The sequence below is a fragment of the Palaemon carinicauda genome, chromosome 8, assembly GCF_036898095.1.
Source record: "Palaemon carinicauda isolate YSFRI2023 chromosome 8, ASM3689809v2, whole genome shotgun sequence".
NCBI classification, from domain to species: Eukaryota; Metazoa; Arthropoda; class Malacostraca; order Decapoda; family Palaemonidae; genus Palaemon; species Palaemon carinicauda.
This window is the reverse complement of record NC_090732.1, coordinates 130,318,810-130,339,939: the sequence shown is the minus strand read 5'-3', so window position 1 is coordinate 130,339,939 and position 21,130 is coordinate 130,318,810. Positions and strand designations below refer to the sequence as shown.

Genomic DNA, 21,130 nt, shown 5'->3' with positions numbered 1-21,130 from the left:
GAAGCCTTCCATTAAGAGTAGATTTACTCAAACAACTCCACTTGGAAAGGTACTATCAAAGTCTCCAAAATCTTCAGCTAACTGCTTTCAGACTATTGAAAAACTCACAAGAGCTAGAGGTTTTTTGAAGGAGGCAGTTAGAGCTATTGCAAGAGCAAGAAGGACTTCGACCATCAGGGTTTATCAATCCAAGTGGGAGGTTTTTTAGAGAAAGGTGCAGAGTCAACTCTGTTTCCTCATCCAGTACCTCTGTAGCTCAGATTGCTGACTTCCTGTTATACCTTCGAAGGAAGCGCAATTTTTCATCTTCTACCATCAAGGGATACAGGAGTATGTTAACAACTGTATTCAGGCACAGGAACTTGGACGGACTTTTCGAATGATAAAGACCTACAGGAACTTCTAAAATCTTTTAATACATCAAAGCAACGCACCAGGATTCACCAGCTTGTAATCTGGATATAGTCCTGAAGTTCCTTATAAGTGACAGGTTTGAGCCCTTGCATTCAATTTCCTTTAAGGACCTCACGATGAAGACACTGTTTTTGGCTAGTCCCGCAACAGTCAAAAGAGTTAGTGAAATCCATGTGTTTCGTAAAAGCGTTGGTTTCGAGATAACAAGGCTATCTGCTCATTGCAGTTAGGCTTTCTCGCCAAGAATGAACGCCCTTCTCAACCTTGGCCCAAGGCTTTTGAGATTCTGAATCTTTTGGATGTGGTTGGTGAGGAGTTGGAGAGTCTTATGCCCAGTAAGAGCTCTGAAGTTCTACCTGGACAGAACGAAAGAGTTGTGATGCAAGTCGAAAGCTCTGTGGTGCTCGGTCAAGAAGCCCTCGTTACAGATGTCAAAGAATGCCCTTTCATTCTTCATCAGACTTTTAATAAGAGGCTCATGCACATTGCAGTGAGACAGACCTTAGCCTTTTAAAGGTCAAGACACATGAAGTTAGAGCTGTAGCAACGTCAGTGGCCTTCAAACAGAATAGATCGTTGCAGAGCATCATGGACACACTTTTTGGAGGAGTAAATCTGTTTTCGCTTCTCTATTTGAAGTGTCCAGACTCGTTACGAGGACTGCTACACTCTGGGACCATTCGTAGCAGCGAGTGCAGTAGTGGGGGAAGGATCCACCACTACATTCCCATAATCCTAATTCCCTTTTCTTCTCTTGGAACTTATGTTTTTTTATTGTTGTTTGTGGAGATTGCGACAGTTCCACAATCATTGACTTTAGTCAGGTGGTCAATTTTGTTCCTTGAGAGTGCCTGGAACTGGGTATTGGAGGAGGTTCTGTCACATAGAGGTATGTACACTGGTTTGACAGCTCCTAGAGGTCTTCAGCTCCCTGGGAGGATCGTTGGATCTCGTAAGGAAAGCGGACATAATGAGGCAGAGAATCATTGAAGTCCGCTTCCTTATCAGGTACGAACCCTTAAGCTTGTTTTATTAACTCTTCAGCAGAATTCCAACTATATTGGCTGTCTCTGACCCTCCACCAAAGGTGTCAATCAGTTATATATATAACTACCGGGTAAGTTATATGTTTAAAAATTATATTTTTAAATATTTAACTTAGCCGGTGAATATATAGCTGCAACTCTGTTGCTCGACAGACAAACTCTACGGAAAAAACTCGCCAGCGATCGCTACACAGGTTGCGGGTGTGCCCAACAGCGCCATCTGTCGACCAGATACCCAGCTCTTATGTAAACAAAGACTCAATTTTCTCTCTGTCGACGTGTCGACAAGACGTACTTTACTCGCTGTTGCTAAACTGGAGTTTTTCACATCATATTGGTGAAGTACTATACAGTATTCTGGTTTTGAGCTTTCGCAATGCAGGTGTTTTATCTTCATCTTAAATCTTGAACTCGTTTTGGATAGATTTAATTATGGTGACAAAGAGAGTATGGACTTTCTTTCACTTTTAAATGGCCGACCCTTCCCTTAGACGGAAGTGTGTTTAGGCTTTTAGTAATTATCTTATCACGTTATAAATTATTTATAGATTTTCCTCTTTATATTTTATATCTCTCCGCCTTTATTAGGCCTCTTCGATTAACTTTCCATTTATTATAAACATATAAAAATAAATTTTAATGTTTTGTTTATATGCGACCTTTCCTGAGAGTAGGCGGTCCTAACTTGGAAACCGAAGTTAATCAACGTTGAGCCCTTTATATCGTAAATAGCTTTTAAAGAGCTAAGGATTTAAAACTTTAAATGTAATATTTTATGAAAGAATTTCTTTGATAGTCTTCGTACTGTTTTCAAAGATGAACTAACGTTTAGTTTATTTATGCTACGCAGTTGTTGACGTTCAGGACGTTCAACATGCGCTCTATCGTTACGATAGAGAGAGAGTGTATCACGGTTTCACTTTGCAGTAAGAGTAAATCGATTCTGACGTTTTGTTCATTCTTTCTTAGCTTAAATGTTTTAAATTCTATTTTAAAGGAACTTTTTATTTGAAAAACCTTTCAGTTTTTTCCTTTAGTCAAATAACATGTTTTTTTGACGAGATATAATTGGGCTCTTCTCTTAGGTGCGAAATTAAGAGAGAGAGAGAGATAGAGACGGAGGGAGAGAGAGGAGAGAAAACGTTCCGTTCAAGCGGGTAACGTTGTTCTCGAGTTACTCTCGTCCCTAGTCTCTGTACGGGGAGGAAGGATAAAACGTTTTTAGTTTTTTATTCTCGTCCCCAGGCTATGTGCGGTGAGAGATTGAAAACGTAGTTTATATGAACTAGTGTTTAGTCTCTTTCCCAGCCACTGAATTTTTTATCTTAAAATATGTTTTCTGTTTTTTGCTGGTATTAACCCTTTTACCCCCAGGCTCTTTGGAAATTTCCAACCCTTAACCCCCAAGGGGTAATTTTTTCCCGAGCACATTTTGCAGTATATTTTCTTTAAATTGCTCTAACAGCCTTAATTTTTGTCATAGAGAGGTCGGGTTGGTCTCATTCTCTTGGAAAATGCCTGAATTTTCTCAAAAAATTATCAAAAATATGAAAAAAAAATTTTTTATAGCATTTTTTTGCAAGGACGTACCGGTACGTCCATGGGGGTAAAGGGATGAGTTTTGTGAAACGTACCAGTACGTCCTTTGGGGGTAAAAGGGTTAATGAGCTTGCATTATACGACTGATTTCGCAATTACTACCTTTTAATGAAGGGTAGAATTGCGTGTTTCAGGTAGAAATCAGTAAAAGTTTCGATTTCAGTGAAATAAGTGCAAAACAGAAAATCGAAGTGATAAAGTGATATGCGCAAAGTGTTACAGTGTTGCGTCCGAGGGTTCGTCTGTTCGTGCCTGTCGTTCACCTAGTCCGGGACCTCTTGCATGCTCCCAAGCCCAGGGGAGAAGTAATGTCGATCGACTTATGGGTTCGAGAGGCCTTGATCAACGAACAGACGTTTCCCTCTATGGTATCGGGTGTATCTTACCAAGATCTCCCCTACCATAAGACGAGAGATGTTTTTTCTCCTCGTCATCCGAAGGCTTTTCGCATAAGAAACCTGTCACAAGGTTTCGAAGCCCTTAAGCGAAAGTCAGTCCTTTCAGGACAGGTCCAGCGTCCTGGTTACAGCCATTAGGACAGCTCTGACCCTATGCAGTCATCGGATAACTGCTCGCCGCCTAACAAAAGCGTAACACAGACTCCGAGTCTTTTTTGTTGGCAAAGTGTTGCGGTCACAGACGTTACCCTCGTCTCTTACCACAACCATTTCCGTTGATCCTTAATGGGTTGTATGGCAAGACATGCAGAATATGCTTGCCTCCCTTATGGAAGACTATTCTGCCGATTAGTCCGTTGAGTCTAGCCGTTTATCTCATCGATATCCTGGCTTTCAGCCAACCTAACGTTCCTTTGTGCTTACTGTTGACGTTGGCGTAGCTAAGTCACGTCAGTCAGGTTGTTTAGAACCACACTCGATGCGGTCTCGTGTGGTTTTTCAGCCGCATTTGGACGTTAGGCCACTTGCTGATGCTCCTGTTGACGTTCAAGACGTTCACTAACAATCGGAGTTGACTTGTTTTGACGCTGTGCGTCAACCTCCGCATTCTAGAGTTGTTTTGACTGCTCAGTCTAGGCAGTCAAAGCAGTCTCGAGTGGACGCTGTGCATCCTCACGCACCTGTTGTGGTTGACAGTTCAGTTGTTGACAGTTCACAGACTGTCAAGCAGTTACATGACGTTGCGTTCTGGTCCGCTACTAATGCACCAGTGAGTGTGGACTCTGCTTGTAAAGCATTGCCACCACGGTAGGTCTCTCCCTTGCTTGAGACTCAGCTTTTTTCGGACAAGGTTCCTGTAGATGAGGAAGTTGCTGTTCCCCCTCCTACTGATATTCCCTTGAGGACTCTCAGATGGAGAGGAGCCTAAAGCTGCTCAGCCCTCTATGGACTTTAATTAAATCATGATGATTTTTTTTAAGGATCTTTGTCCGGATCTTTTTGTAACTGCTGCTCCTCGTTCGCCTAAACGTCAGAGCTTACACTAGGCCTAGCTACTTCGAAGCCGTTGTTTTTAAGCTAGTGCTCTCTCGCTCTCCTAGAGAGCTTTACGTTGGCTAGGCGACTGGTTTTTCACCAGGAGGAGTTTGGGGGATACAGCCTTTGCTTTCCCTTCTTTTAAACTGGCTTATAGAGCGAAGTCTGATATGACACGAGAGAAGTTCTCGGCTTGGGAGTTCATGCCTCTGCCCAGATAGACTTCTCAAATCTCGTAGACTCTCCCTGGCGCCTGGCCAGGAGACGCTCCAAGTTTTTTTACAGGTCAACTTCACAGCTGTTTTCGAGCCTTTGAAGTTTTGCTGTACAATTATGTCATGCATAAACAAGGCTTTCAGGGATGGAAAGCGGTACCGCCTCAGTCGCTAACCCCGTCTGTTGCCGCACCTGCTCCCGTAGACCCTAAATGGGCTTTGCTGCAAGACATGCAGTCCAAGCTTGCGTCCTTGATAGAGGACTTTAATGCGGAGAAGGTTGCTACCGAACCTTCTGGCCAACAGCCTTCCAACCGGTCGGTTGTGCGCCCTGTTGACGCTGAGGTAACCTACTCGCGTCTGCCAGTTGAGGTGGTTCCTCCACCGATGCGACCCAGTGTGGGTTGCCAGCCGCACGTTGACGTTAAGCGACGCTCGGAGGTGGTTGTTGACGTTCAGGACATTCAACAACCAGCAGAGGTGACTTGTTTTGACGCAGTGCGTCAACCTCAGCAACCCGGTAGGGTGTTGACTGCACAACCCAGACGGTCTAGACAGTCTCGGGTTGACGCTGTGCTTCCTCGCGCACCCATGGTTGTTGACAGTTCACAGACTGTGCAGCAGTTCCATGATGTTGCGTCCGGCTCCGTTACGCATGCACCAGTGCGACCGGACTCAGCGAGCCAGACGTTGCCCACTCCGTTGCCGTTTCCTCATCAGTTTTCGGATGAGGAACCCTCTGATGAGGACGTTGCTGAACAACAAGACGATCAGCCCCCAGAATAGATCAAGCCCTGCTATCCATCCAGAAGATGCTGAAGAAGGAACGCTGCTCAGTCAGGCTGTGGATGAGTCTGGTAGGGACGCTGTCATCCATGGAACAATTTGTGTCACTAGGAAGACTACACCTCCGTCCTCTTCAATACCATCTAGCTTTTCACTGGAAAAAGGACAAGACGCTAGAAGCGGTCTCGATCCCGGTTTCCGAAAAGATAAAGTCTTGTCTGACTTGGTGGAAGGACAATATCAACCTAAGAGAGGGTCTTCCCCTGGCTGTTCAGACTCCCAACCACGTTCTCTTCTCGGACGCATCGGACGTGGGCTGGGGCGCGACACTAGACGGTCGGGAATGCTCAGGACTGTGGAACTCGAGTCAGAGGAGCATGCATATCAACTGCAAGGAGCTGTTGGCAGTACATCTGGCCTTGAAAAGCTTCAAGTCTCTCCTTCGAGGCAAAGTGGTGGAAGTTAACTCGGACAACACCACGGCCTTGGCGTACATCTCCAAACAAGGAGGTACCCACTCACTGACGTTGTACGAGATCGCAAGGGACCTGCTCATCTGGTCAAAAGGTCAAGACATCTCCCTAGTAACGAGGTTCATCCAAGGCGACTTGAACGTCATAGCAGATTGTCTCAGTCGGAAAGGGCAAGTAATTCCAACCGAATGGACCCTCCACAAGGATGTGTGCAAGAGACTTGGGGCCACTTGGGGTAAACCATCCATAGATCTCTTTGCAACCTCGCTGACCAAGAGGCTTCCAATCTATTGCTCTCCAGTCCCGGACCCAGCAGCAATACATATAGATGCTTTCCTCCTAGATTGGTCACATCTGGATCTCTACGCATTCCCACCGTTCAAGATTGTCAACAAGGTACTGCAGAAGTTCGCCTCTCACGAAGGGACAAGGTTGACGTTAGTTGCTTCCCTCTGGCCCGCGAGAGAATGGTTCACCGAGATACTTCGATGGTTAGTAGACGTTCCCAGTAGTCTTCCTCTAAGGGTAGACCTTCTACGTCAGCCACACGTAAAGAAGGTACTCCAAAGCCTCCACGCTCTTCGTCTGACTGCCTTCAGACTATCGGAAGACTCTCGAGAGCTAGAGGCTTTTCGAAGGAAGCAGCCAGTGCGATTGCTAGAGCAAGGAGAGCGTCTTCCATTAGAGTCTACCAATCGAAGTGGGAAGTCTTCCGAGACTGGTGCAAGTCAGTTTCTGTATCCTCGACCAGTACCTCTGTAGCTCAAATAGCTGATTTTCTCTTATACTGTACCTGAGAAAAGGACGATCCCTTTCAGCTCCCACTATCAAGGGCTACAGAAGCATGTTGGCATCGGTCTTCCGGCATAGAGGCTTAGATCTTTCCAAACATAAAGATCTGCAAGACCTCCTTAAGTCTTTTGAGACCACCAAGGAGCGTCGTTTGGCTACCCCTGGTTGGAATTTAGACGTGGTACTAAGATTCTTCATGTCAGACAGGTTGGAGCCGTTACAATCAGCCTCCCTGAAAGATCTCACTCTTTAGACTCTTTTCCTGGTATGCTTAGCCTCGGCTAAAAGAGTCAGTGAGATTCATGCCTTCAGCAAGAACATCAGATTTTCGTCGGAAAAAGCCACTTGTTCGCTGCAACTTGGTTTTCTAGCCAAAAATGAGTTGCCTTCTCGGCCTTGGCCTAAATCTTTCGATATTCCCAGCTTATCGGAGATCGTAGGCAATGAACTAGAAAGAGTCTTATGCCCTGTTAGAGCTCTTAAGTTCTATTTAAAGCGTACTAAACCTTTACGAGGCCAATCTGAAGCTTTATGGTGTTCAGTTAAGAAACCATCCTTGCCTATGTCAAAGAATGCTTGGTCAGACTTTATCAGATTGTTAATACGAGAAGCTCATTCACATCTGAGTGAGGAAGACCGAACTTTGCTTAAGGTGAAGACGCACGAAGTTAGAGCTGTAACAACTTCCGTGGCCTTTAAGCAAACTATATCTCTGCAAAGTATAATGGACGCAACCTATTGGAGAAGCAAGTCAGTGTTAGCGTCATTTTACTTGAAAGATGTCCAGTCTCTTTACAAGAACTGCTACACACTGGGACCATTCGTAGCAGCGAGTGCAGTATTGGGTGAGGGCTCAACCACTACAATTCCCTAATTCCTTATCCTTTTAATCTGTCTCTTGAAATGTTGTTTTTTTATGGGTTGTCCGGAAGGCTAAGAAGCCTTTCGCATCCTGGTTGATTTGGCGGGTGGTCAAAGTCATTTCTTGAGAGCGCCTAGATTAGGGGTTTGATGAGGTCCTGTTGTATGGGTTGCAACCCTTGATACTTCAGCTCCTAGGGGTCGATCAGCATCCTAAGAGGATCGCGAGGCTCCGTAAGGAAGACGTACTTAAAAGGCAGAGTAATTGTTCAAGTCGACTTCCTTACCAGGTACCTATTTATTTTGTTTTTTTTATTTTGATAACTTCTAAAATGAAATAAAAAACTCTTAGCTCATAAAATGTAAACATATATTACTGGTCTCTACCCACCATCCTGGGTGTGAATCAGCTATATATTCACCGGCTAAGTTAAATATTTAAAAATGATATTTTAATTATAAAATAAATTTTTGAATATACTTACCCGGTGAATATATAAATTAAATGACCCTCCCTTCCTCCCCAATAGAGACGCAGTGGGACGAGGAGAAAATTGAGTCTTTGTTTACATAAGAGCTGGGTATCTGGTCGACAGATGGCGCTGTTGGGCACACCCGCAACCTGTGTAGCGATCGCTGGCGAGTTTTTTCCGTAGAGTTTGTCTGTCGAGCAACAGAGTTGCAGCTATATATTCACCGGGTAAGTATATTCAAAAATTTATTTTATAATTAAAATATCATTTTTATTATAAAATAAATTTTTGAACATACTTACCCGGTAGTTATATATAATTTAATTCCCACCCTCCTCCCCTCTAGAGACTAGAGGCCTGGAAGATCTGGAGAATTATAGAATGGTTTCAGTACCTCACTGGAGGGCGCGCAGGTGGTACACCTGGCTATCCAAACGGTGATTGGCGCAAGTTTTGAATTTTCTGCCGTGATGTCAGGGACGTAAGCTATATATATAATTACCGGGTAAGTATGTTAAAAAATTTATTTTATAATGAAAATATATTTTTGTCCCTCTCTTTGCAGAGGTTTTCAATTTAAATGATTAAAACCTTGATAAATTCTCCTACAGATCGTGAGGATAAGAAAGATCGAAATGATAAGGACAAAGAGCGCGATCGTGACAAGGATAGAGACAGAAAAAAGAGAAGCCGGTCCAGATCACGTGAACGGCGTAAACGCAGGTAAGATTACTTTCTGAGTTTATTTCTTATTTTCTTTTAAATAAAACAATCCTACAGATTTTAGGATAATTGTTTTGAAATTTTCATCTTTGAAGTAAGAGGTCACTCAGGTAGAGAATTAAAAAGAAAATTTCACAACCATGTTTTTTTTTTTTTTTTTTTACCTTTTGTAAAATTGGGTTAGTAATATTTGGCTGATACATACTAAACTGATCTTTTAAACACCTTGTTGATTCGTTATAAACAATAAATGACAGTGATGAGTAGTTTCTATTAATAATTTTGTTAAACCTTGCCCTTATTTTAAAATAATTATTGGCAGTGATGTGTAAATAAAAGTAGAAGCGGGAGCGTAAAGTTAGAAAAATTTTAAAGAATTATAAAAGGCAAAAGTAGTTTTTGGGTCAGTGCTTGAAATCTGTCCTTACTCTCTTCCTAAGACTCATAAAAGTTTCAACATCAACGCTTAAAACATAGCCTACTTGCATTGACAGCTGTTGTTAACGATGTCGGATTTTAATTTTATTTTTGTTTCCTAACTACCAAGAGTTTTTGGTCCAATGCAATTGGAAGTTGGGTTTTTAGTTCCTCATCTTACAACTGTTAGTAATTGCTTCTAATGCCGTGCAACTTAGCATTTTTTAAAAAAATAATTTATTTTGCAGGACCAGATCAAGATCCAGAGGCCGTTCTAGATCACGTTCTCGATCCCGAGAGAGTAGGCGAAAATCCCGCAGAAAGAAGCCTTCCCTTTACTGGGACAAACCACCACCGGGCTTTGAACACATAACACCAATTCAGTACAAAGCCATGCAAGGTAGGTTTGTGGGATAGCTTTTTTTTTACACAGCATTAGATTATGCCCATCTTAGTATTGTTTTCTTTGAAACTATAAAATGTGACCCAGGTGTGTCTTACTGAATTAGAGAAGTCATATATATGCCCCCTGTGGCCGCGGGGGCATATATAAAAATTAGAATAGCGCCAACGTTATCCCTGCGTGTCGTAAGAGGCGACTAAAAGGGACGGGACGAGGGGGCTGGGAACCCTCTCTCCTGTAAAAGTATCCTGTGAGACAGCAACAAAGAGATGGAGCTGGGGGGAGAGTGACTGCTCCCCGCACTCTAGTTTTGGGGTGTTTGAATGTGCGTGGATGTAGTACGATAGAGAGTAAAAGATGTGAGATTGGAAGTATGTTTAGAAGTAGAAGGATGGATGTATTGGCCTTGTGTGAGACAAAGATGAAAGGAAAGGGTGAAGTGATGTTTGGTGAAATGTCTGGTAGAGTGTCTGAGATTGAAAGGGGAAGAGCGAGAGAGGGTGTGGCTTTATTGTTGAGTGAATGGATGACAGGTAAAGTAGTGGAATGGAAGGAGATATCATCTAGGTTAATGTGGGTAAGGGTTAGGTTGGGTAGGGAATGTTGGGCGTTTGTCAGTGCGTATGGGCCAGGTAGTGAGAAAAGTGAAGAAGAGCGGAATGAGTTCTGGAGTGAATTAACTAGGTGTGTAGAAGGACTGGGTAGAAGGAATTATGTGGTTGTTATGGGTGACTTAAATGCTAGAGTGGGTGCTGGAGAGGTAGAAGGTGTCATTGGGAAATATGGCGTACCAGGTGAAAATGAGAGTGGTGAGAGACTGGTAGATATGTGTGTTGAACAAGAGATGGTAATAAGTGCTAGCTTTTTTAAAAAGAAAGATAAGAATAAGTATACATGGGTAAGAGTGGCAAATGGAAGAGTAGTAGAAAGGGCATTAATGGATTATGTGTTGATAACAAAAAGAATGTTTGGAAGATTGAAAGACGTGCACGTGTTTAGGGGTATGGCTAACGGTATGTCTGATCATTTTTTGGTGGAAGGAAAATTGGTTGTAGCAAAAGAGTGGGGGAATAGAGTAGGTGGATGTAAAAGGGAGCTAGTGAGGGTTGAAGAGCTAATAAAACCGGGGGTAAAAAGTAAATATCAGGAAAGGTTGAAAATGGCATATGACGAGGTGAGAGTAAGAGAAACTGGTAATTTAGAGGAGGAGTGGAAGTTAGCAAAAGAAAATTTTGTTGGGATTGCAAGTGATGTATGTGGCAAGAAGGTTGTTGGAGGCAGCATGAGGAAGGGCAGTGAATGGTGGAATGAAGGAGTGAAGGTAAAAGTGGAAGAGAAAAAGAGGGCTTTTGAAGAATGGCTGCAGAGTAATAGTATAGAGAAGTATGAAAAATATAGAGAGAAAAAGGTGGAAGTAAAGCGCAAGGTACGTGAGGCAAAGAGGGCAGCTGACCTGAGGTGGGGTCAGGGACTGGGTCAGTCATATGAAGAGAATAAGAAGTTGTTTTGGAAAGAAGTGAAGAGAGTAAGGAAGGCCGGCGGAAGAATTGAAGAGACAGTGAAAGATGGAAATGGAAGGTTGTTAAAAGGAGAGGAGGTAAGGAAAAGGTGGGCGGAATATTTTGAAAGTTTGCTGAATGTTGAGGATGATAGGGAGGCAGATATAATTGCGGTTCCAGGTGTTGAGGTGCCAGTGATGGGAGATGAGAATGAGAGAGAGATTACAATAGAGGAAGTGAGGAGAGCACTAGATGAAACGAGAGTAGGAAAAGCATCGGGTATGGATGGTGTGAAAGCTGAGATGTTGAAGGAAGGGGGTGTGACTGTACTTGAATGGTTGGTGAGATTGTTTAATGTGTGTTTTGTGTTGTCAATGGTACCAGTAGATTGGGTCTGTGCATGTATTGTACCACTATATAAGGGTAAGGGAGATGTGCATGAGTGTTGTAATTCAAGAGGTATTAGTTTGTTGAGTGTAGTTGGAAAAGTGTATGGTAGAATACTGATTAATAGGATTAAGGATAAAACAGAGAATGCAATCTTGGAAGTACAGGGTGGTTTTAGAAGAGGTAGGGGTTGTATGAATCAGATTTTTACAGTTAGGCAGATATGCGAGAAATATTTAGCAAAAGGTAAGGAGGTGTATGTTGCGTTTATGGATCTGGAGAAAGCATGTGATAGAGTTGATAGGGAAGCAATGTGGAATGTGATGAGGTTATATGGAGTTGGTGGAAGGTTGTTGCAAGCAGTGAAAAGTTTCTACACAGGTAGTAAAGCATGTGTTAGAATAGGAAATGAGGTGAGCGATTGGTTTCCGGTGAGAGTGGGGCTGAGACAGGGATGTGTGATGTCGCCGTGGTTGTTTAACTTGTATGTTGATGGAGTGGTGAGAGAGGTGAATGCTAGAGTGCTTGGACGAGGATTAAAACTGGTAGGCGAGAATGATCATGAATGGGAGGTAAATCAGTTGTTGTTTGCGGATGATACTGTACTGGTAGCAGACACAGAAGAGAAGCTTGACCGACTAGTGACAGAATTTGGAAGGGTGTGTGAGAGAAGGAAGTTGAGAGTTAATGTGGGTAAGAGTAAGGTTATGAGATGTACGAGAAGGGAAGGTGGTGCAAGGTTGAATGTCATGTTGAATGGAGAGTTACTTGAGGAGGTGGATCAGTTTAAGTACTTGGGGTCTGTTGTTGCAGCAAATGGTGGAGTGGAAGCAGATGTACGTCAGAGAGTGAATGAAGGTTGCAAAGTGTTGGGGGCAGTTAAGGGAGTAGTAAAAAATAGAGGATTGGGCATGAATGTAAAGAGAGTTCTATATGAGAAAGTGATTGTACCAACTGTGATGTATGGATCGGAGTTGTGGGGAATGAAAGTGATGGAGAGACAGAAATTGAATGTGTTTGAGATGAAGTGTCTGAGGAGTATGGCTGGTGTATCTCGAGTAGATAGGGTTAGGAACGAAGTGGTGAGGGTGAGAACGGGTGTAAGAAATGAGTTAGCGGCTAGAGTGGATATGAATGTGTTGAGGTGGTTTGGCCATGTTGAGAGAATGGAAAATAGCTGTCTGCTAAAGAAGGTGATGAATGCAAGAGTTGATGGGAGAAGTACAAGAGGAAGGCCAAGGTTTGGGTGGATGGATGGTGTGAAGAAAGCTCTGGGTGATAGGAGGATAGATGTGAGAGAGGCAAGAGAGCGTGCTAGAAATAGGAATGAATGGCGAGCGATTGTGACGCAGTTCCGGTAGGCCCTGCTGCTTCCTCCGGTGCCTTAGATGACCGCGGAGGTAGCAGCAGTAGGGGACTCAGCAGTATGAAGCTTCATCTGTGGTGGAAATGTGGGAGGTTGGGCTGTGGCACCCTAGCAGTACCAGCTGAACTCGGCTGAGTCCCTGGTTAGGCTGGAGGAACGTAGAGAGTAGAGGTCCCCTTTTTGTTTTGTTTCTTGTTGTTGTCGGCTACCCCCCAAAATTGGGGGAAGTGCCTTTGGTATATGTATGTATGTATGTATATATAGGTATAAAATGTGACCAAGGTGTGTCCTATTGAATTAGATAAGTCATATATAGGTAGTTATTCCTTTGTTTGTTCTAACACGGAGTACTTACCTCTAACTACTTTCTTAGGAGGATCTGGGATCTCCTTAATCACCAATCAAGAATTTTGCGTTGTTTCCCCTCTCTCCGCTACCTTGTAGGGGCACTCCCGGGGCGGAAGGATACTCGCCCTGGGGCGACCCCGGGTCAGCGCGCGAGGCTGCGCTTGTTAGCTCGTCAGTAAGCGCCTGGTCGCGGCGTAGATTACATCTCGCCGCTCTCTCTCATCCCGTCTGATCACCTTGTGTACCACGTGTTCCTTTGTGTTCGCCATCCCTTGTCCCACGTGTTCCCTTGTGTTCCACGTGTTCCCATTGTGTTCCTCACCTTTTCCTTGTATTCTTGGGTTGTTTGCGTGTTTCGCTTTCACCATGGAATCACAGCGTCGCTGTCCCGGGCCCCAAGCTGGTAAGTCTTGCGGAGCATGGCTCTCGAGGCCCGAGGTCGACCCGCACTCCTTGTGCTCCTCGCGTCGGGGGAATAGGTGTTCCCCGACCTCCACGTGTCCTGAGGGCGAGTCTTGGCCGTAGCTACAATGGACCTTGTTCGCTAGGAAGAAAAAGAAGGCAACCCAGAGATCTCCGAAGAAGTCGGGCACTGTTTCGCCACTTACGTCGCCCTCAGCCCAATCTGAGAGGGGTTCTCCTTCGCCTACCCTGAGTAGGGGACGAGGTAAGTCCGTTTCAGGGAAACGGCCCATTGCCGTTCCCCATGAGTGATGTCGGGGAATCTGAGGATAAGGGGCCTTCTAGTTGGCGGAAGTGTGTTTAGTAGATGACGACCTGGTGCCCGCAGGACCCGTCTTAGATGTGGGGGAAGCCTGAATCAACACCTACCCCTACGTCGAACAGTGTTTTTCAGGTTCAGCAGGTTCCGGGGGTGGTCGGAACAAAGAAAGACGACCCATGTGCTTGTAGAACTCCGACTCCATCGAGTGGACAGCGCCTAGGACTCCCTTCAGGTCCCCCATGAGGATGGAGGGGGAATTCGACAGGTGGTTCGCCTCTCAACCCGCCATCCGCTCACCCCCAGCGACGCTTCCGCCGGACTTCATGGAGCCCTCGTCCCTGATTTCCAGACCAAGGACCCCAAGTAAGTTTGTCATCGAAACGGACGACTCAGCAACTTCGTATTCCTCTGACGACTACTCTCCTTACAGCTCCTGCTCGTCAGACAGTGCCAGTGAATGGGACTCCAGGAGGAAGAGGAAACGTTCTAGGAGGAGATCAAGCTCCCACGTCAGCCCGACCAGGAAGAGGTCGAGGTCCTCGAGTAGGAGGTACAGGAAGAAGTCTTGATCGAGAAAGAGGTATACAGTATCACCGTAGTCCGACACCATTGGGAGTCGAGCAAGAAGGTTGCCGCTCGAGTGCCTGCCTCGGTGGCTGCTGGAGCCGCTTCCGTACCCTTACACAGTGTTTCTTCGGCTCCGCCTGCTAGACGGGTGCAGCCATTGGCACACTCAGCTGCCCCGTCTTAGTAAGTCGGCAGCTCCAGCTGTGTGTCGGGAACTGCCACTGGTTAGATCTAGCGGCCCTGGCCAAGTTTCAGGATGCACTGCTGCCGCGACCATCGACCAGCTCGGTCCGGATAGCCCCGGGAGGGGGTAGACCCATGACGGTTACCTCTGCTCCAGCGGCTCTACCCGTGACGGGGACAGCCGCTCCACCACCCATCCAGGAGGGGAGGGATGCCTCCGCGCCCGCGGATCCCTCCGTGTCCGATGAACCCTCTGACACGGAGGAGCAGATCGTGGACGAGCTTGTGGGCTGAGGCGAGTGCTCTCTGGACGAGGTCGTGTCTTAATGTAAGGTGTTAGCGCTCATCCGACGGCACCATAGGTTAGACGAGCCTCAGCCAGCAGTGGAACAAGCTTGGCTCTCTGGTCTGGGCAGGATGGTTGACAATCCTGTCCAGCGGAAACTGTCCCAGACCCTACGGTTAGCACCCGATGTTGCCCTGGGAATGGAGCATGTGAACCGTTTTGTCGGGCCCTAAGAATTCGTTGAGGGCACAGGGTTCCTTCAAGCTCCTTCTGGGTCTTGTATTTACAAACCTTTCTTCCTTGGAAATGGAGATATGTTTTTAATTGTGCTGGAACGGCTGTTAAAGCAATAACACAGTATGTTGTTACTGACAGTTAGGCCTGCCCACTCACCTGCAAATTAAAGCTGTTTGTTCCTACACAAATACAATCGTTGGGTATTTAATAGGAGTAGATTTTAAAACTTGTTGAAATTTATAACAAGCAACAAGGCTGGAAGAAGTTGTAAACTGGTCTCCTCTTCCACTGATCAAATACCGCTAAGGGCCCATCCTTCCTAGGATAACTATTCCAAGATCTACATCGCACTCTTAACAAATGCTGAGAAAGAATTTGACAATCTACATGTCCTGTCTGCTACTCCAGGCTCTTCATCTCTGGGAAAAGCTTAGACTGCTCTGTCTGTTTACCTGCAACCTCTCCCTCCAGGTAGAGGGATAGGATGAAAGGCAGAAAGAATTCACTGAATGCAGTGACTTCCTGAAGTTTTGTGTTCGGATAACAAGAATATGGGGCTCTCTGTTTACCCTAGTAGTTGCACGAAGAACCTTTCGTGAGTACTCCTTACCTGAGAATCTACCATTCGTGGTTGTAGCATAGAACAGAAGAATTTCCTCCCTTCTAGAGGATTTGATCGGCAGAGGGATTGCAGTGCTTCTACTTCTGCAAGTTTTTTAAAATTTTTGATAAAGTACTCGGTAGCTATGAGGGCTGATAATCTTTCCATTCATGCCCAAATTTACAAATGGTCCCTGCTCACAAACCCTTCTCAAGCAGGTGTGCTCTTGTGAGCTAAGGACACACTGGACCTGCACAGGGTTCTTTCGGGCAAGAGCACTATGAGCAAACAATCAACAGTTAGTGTGTAGTTTCATGCTATCTTTACGTCATTGTGCAACGGAAAGGCTTCGTTGCTCATCATTATGACCTGTTTACCATGCATTAGGATAAGAGTCATTTGGGATTATCCCAGAAGACACTGCCATCACTGAACCTGAAGTTCTCGTTTGAAAAAGAACGGCGCGTGATTGTCTAATGGTAAAACACTTTCTGCTGTCGTATCTTTCACCATGCCTTGGTACTTCATCACTACTTTTTCCCAGTTTACCACAGTCTCCATAATGTGACATAAGAGGAGTAGTCTATTTCTATGCTAAAGTAACTAGCTATTAATTTTAAGTAAAAGAGGCCAAGACCAGCCAGTTGTTAGGATACCTCCTGAGGTGTATACCATTTGAGTGGTCCTAAACTGAGCAGAGTAAAAAAAAAAAAACATCAACATTTGAAAAAAGGAGGCCAGTCTGAAGCACAGGATTTTGAACTGTAACTCTACTTTAACTACTGTGCTTCTGTAGGACTCAGGGGTTAGGTATTTGGAAATACTTGTCCTTCTGTTCCATCAAAACAGTACTTGTCGTCTCCGTGCTATACAGATTTTGAGGAACAAACTTATGTGGCGAAAGGTTGATGACTGGTTTCCAGGCCCTGGTCGACTTCACCACCAGGAAAAACCGACAGTGGAACCCAGGAGAACTGTCTTGAATGACTTAAAGCACATTTTTCTCCATAGCCAAAGCCAGCACTTTCAGCCGTTTTGAAGCGTAACTGGAACGCCATCGGAGACTAGCTGGTATCCGTCCTTAAGGTTTTTACAATTCATTGCTCTTCATATCACTGCCACATTACCCAATGGCACGACAGGCATCCCCCACTCACTACCGCCCCTTCTGAACTGGCCAGGATGACCACGAAAGGGTTGTGCACGGTCAGAGACTTTCCTAGAGAATGAAGCAAGTGGAGGTCCCCGTCGGGCTTTGGAGAAGGCTGAAGCTTTGAAACCAATGCTGATGGTGTGGCAGTCCAAAGAACTCGCTGCAGCCACCTTAGAAATGCCTTGACCTTTGGTTTAATAGCATGATGAAAAAAGGAGTCATTACTAGCCTCTACGTCCTGAGGAAAGAGAAATGTAATTTAGTTCCTCAATGCCGACGTCGCTTTCTGTCCACCTTAATCTGGAGAATTTGGAATCAATCACATCCTTCATCCTCAGAACCCGGTTGGTTCATTATTTAGCTAAGTTTTGTTTCCCCTCCCTAAAATATGAACAGGCCTGGAATGTAAAATTGGATGTAAACTATTTTGTTCTACATCTGGAAAACAGTCCCTGATGCCAGAGATCCAACTGTGGCACAGTGTACTTACCTTCTGGTGAATTGGTATGGTCAGCCTGGATCAGGGCTTGTAAGCCCACAGAGAGCACCAGTCACTGCATGGCTCTGCAGTCCACAGAGTAAGAATGGTACCGAGCAGTGGTTTCTCTTTTGAAAGAGGTACAATCTGGCCCTCTGAGGTTCGAACCATAGCCACTCCGCTGACCAGTGGCTGTGCCTGAGCGGTCAATGATGTCCTAGAGAGGTGCCAGCGTTTTCATGCAAGATACCAAGTAGAATAAGGTGAAAGAAGGCACCATAGCCCCTCCATCGCTTGGTCAAAGGAAACCGTGTACATGGGCCATGCATCTCTAGCCAGCCAAGCTACCCTGGCTGCGGCATAGGTCCACGTATCACCGACCAGCCAATCTATTAGCTTTCCAGGCCCCACATTAGGGTTATACAATCCAGCCACTCGGGCCCAGAGTCTGGGATACGGTACTTGGTCCTGAGCATATACAGCCAGAAAACTGGGACCCACTTCGCGCTGTAGCATCATAATCAGAAGTTGAAGAAATGGAGGATTCCTTCAAATAACAGCATATCCCTTTCAACAAAGAGTCTGTTGTTCGGTTCAGAAGAACCGAACCGATCCTTAATATACTGGTAAGTGTATAAACTTTGTAGCTCACTGGCCCTGTACGTACCAGTTGGGGCATGAACTGCGTTGGTTATGCTAACATCATGAAGAGTAGCTAAATGATACCCATATTATGAAGGATACCCCTATCAGCCTACCTATGGTTCTGAATGTCAATCCTTTCAAGACCGTTTATCTGTAATTGATGAAGAAGTTATACAGGAGGTAGTGAACGCTTACTTAGAGATCTTTCTCTTCAAATGACTAAATATCTTTCCGCAACTTTCATGTTTTTTTTTTTTTTTTTCAACATAATCCTCATTATGTTCCATCAAGGAATTCATATTTTCACTAAAACTATTAATTACGATACCTTATGTCTTGGTAAAATTTATTGTTGCAATAGTGTACCTATAATCATATATATAGAACTTGTTGGGATTTGTATTAAGGTAGAAAGGTCAAAACACAAAATTAGAGAAAAGTAGTGTAACTTTGTAAAGAGAAAGTTTATCTAAAGTATTATTTGTAAAGAAGCATATTCACAGGAAGCTTCAGTTACAAAGACATTATCAGTAAAAAAATAAAGTTGTGACTGTCACAAACCAGTTAAGGTCATATTTACATCTAACAGAAATATTAAGAAAAATTATTTTCCTTGACAGGTATTTACTTAAGCTAGTCTATATTTATACAGAAAAGGCTTTTGTATTGGGTAAGGTTATGTGGAGGGCCACAGCAATTCTTATTTATTGTAGAGTATTTTAAAGAATATTGCTCCCCATTGTAAATGAATTCTATTGAAAATTAACCTTTATTTCAGCTGCTGGGCAAATTCCTTCGAATGTTACTGTTCCACTGATTGCCCCTCCCACTGCGGGGCAAATGGCAGCTGTACCAACCGCAGCAGTGCCATCTTTGCCAGAAGTAGCTCAGGTTGCACCAGTTCCTGTTGTGGGGTCAACTATTACGAGACAGGCTAGACGTCTGTATGTTGGTAACATACCGTTTGGTGTGACTGAAGAGGAAATGATGGAATTTTTCAATCAACAGATGCATTTAGCTGGTCTTGCACAAGCTGCTGGAAATCCTGTGTTGGCTTGCCAGGTAATTTTGTATTTTTTATTGCTTTACATTAGCTATATATTTTCAGTAGTCTTTTAATATAAGTGATGGATTATCTAATGCAAGGTTCTATTCTTGCAATTGTGTTATGATTGATATGTTTCTTTTATAGTAGCCTACTTGTCCCCCACTTAATCTGATGAGTCATTTTAAGAGCCAAATTTAATTGTCTTACTAAGGAATGGTTTACACCTTGGATTTTTTTTTTTTGAAATATTAAAATCAATAACTTTGAAAAACCTTGAATACTGTATATAAAGTGGTAAGTCACTGTCTATACCAGTTTGCTGGACCAGGGTTCGACTCCTGGCCGGTCACAAGCTCTTGTCTTTGTGTGATTTCGCCTGGGGCTCTGATCCCGAGGTCATTAAGAGAATTCAGACATTAATGTATCAAAAATACAGTATATAGCTTATTTAAATATGAAAAAATGTGTAAATGTGCAAAATTTCTCGTGTATAGCGTTTTTTTTTTTTACACATTATATATATATATATATATTTTATATTTTATTGGATATATGGACTTAAATCTCATATTTCCCTTTGCAGGTGAATCTGGACAAGAATTTCGCTTTCTTAGAGTTTCGGTCCATTGATGAAACGACTCAAGCTATAGCATTCGATGGTATAAATTTTAAAGGTATGTGAAGTAATTATTACCTATATGTCTTAATTTAGTTTTCAGTCTTGACCTTTTGTTTGCCATTTCCCTGTCTGTTTAATTTTGCCATGAATTTGTAGGCTGATTGTACTAGTAGAATTTTTCTGGTTAAGTAGTTTCATTGTAATTTTTGAAGTCATTAGGCCTTCAACAAAATACTTTGACCCTCAAATCCCACCTCCCCCTTTTATGTAGCGTTTACTTGACTCGTAATAACACCAAAACTATACAAGATTAGACTTTCCAACAGTTGTTATTTTGTAGCTGATTGAAATTAACTTTGCAATGATATAGTGTTACATATTTTTGTAAAGTTTTCTTATGCATAAGTAATGAAAGAAAGAAAAGCTGGTAATTACTGAATGTAAATTGTTATATGTCATCAAAGGAACTAGTTTTCACCCAGCGTAATTTGTGTTGTGGCGCTTACAGGGTTAATTATTTACTGTAAGAATTAATGGAAATTCTACTTAAATATGATATTCATGGTTTGTCTAAACAGTTCTTGCATACTGTATAGGTGTGTGTGTTAATCTTTTGTAATAAAATGCTAGGAATCAGGAATGTTTGGTAACTAATCTTTCAATTGAGTTGGAATTTATGTAGGAGGGAAATTTTGAAATAAAACTTATTTTGATACCTGTGACTCACTTGAATTTAAGTGGTTTATTGGAGTAGAGTTGTATGTCGGAGCTGGCGTAGGAAGTCGCAATGATGGAACAAGGCTTTAACCCAGAATTCTGATACATGATTCAATGCTAGATGGTCTCCAAAAGTGGAGGGAGATATGGATTGAGAGAGTTTATTCATGATAAAGTATCTTGTGCATTGTGAATTTTATGCTTGTGACTCACAGGTATCGAATTAAACTATTTGCATATGTTTTCTGTGTCCAATTTCTTATTACTACACTGAGGGTCCACAATCAATAATTCTTTGTACTGTATACTTAACCATAATTTCCCTACAAACTCCTATTGTTAGCAACCAGTACACTGAAATCGTATCTTGGACTTAAAAGACTCAAAATTAAATGCAATGGGTCAAATCTTATACAGAAAACTAATAAACAAATTGCAATGCAAGCAACACGACTGTGCACAGTTATCCTTGCCATCTATAACTTGCCCTACCCCTTCATGTTTAATTTGTTTATCAAACATTTATTTTTACTGTAGGTTTACATTATACAGAGGTTACTGTTCTTGAGTAATTTAGTTTTTAAATTGTAGCTGTAGGTTTACTCCAAATTAATTGAGGTTGAAAAATATTTTATTT

The 21,130-nt window shown here is 43.4% G+C and overlaps 1 protein-coding gene across 2 annotated transcripts in view; it reads left to right on the top strand.

Moving 5' to 3' along the window:
- Positions 1-21,130, top strand: part of LOC137645924 (splicing factor U2AF 50 kDa subunit-like) — a 44,715-nt gene that overhangs the window by 7,252 nt on the left and 16,333 nt on the right. For both annotated transcript variants that reach the window (XM_068378977.1, XM_068378976.1), the window contains exons 2-5: positions 8,704-8,815; positions 9,481-9,632; positions 18,888-19,171; positions 19,741-19,831. In XM_068378977.1, coding sequence (XP_068235078.1) covers positions 8,704-8,815; positions 9,481-9,632; positions 18,888-19,171; positions 19,741-19,831 — 639 coding nt within the window. The remainder of the gene's footprint in view (positions 1-8,703; positions 8,816-9,480; positions 9,633-18,887; positions 19,172-19,740; positions 19,832-21,130) is intronic.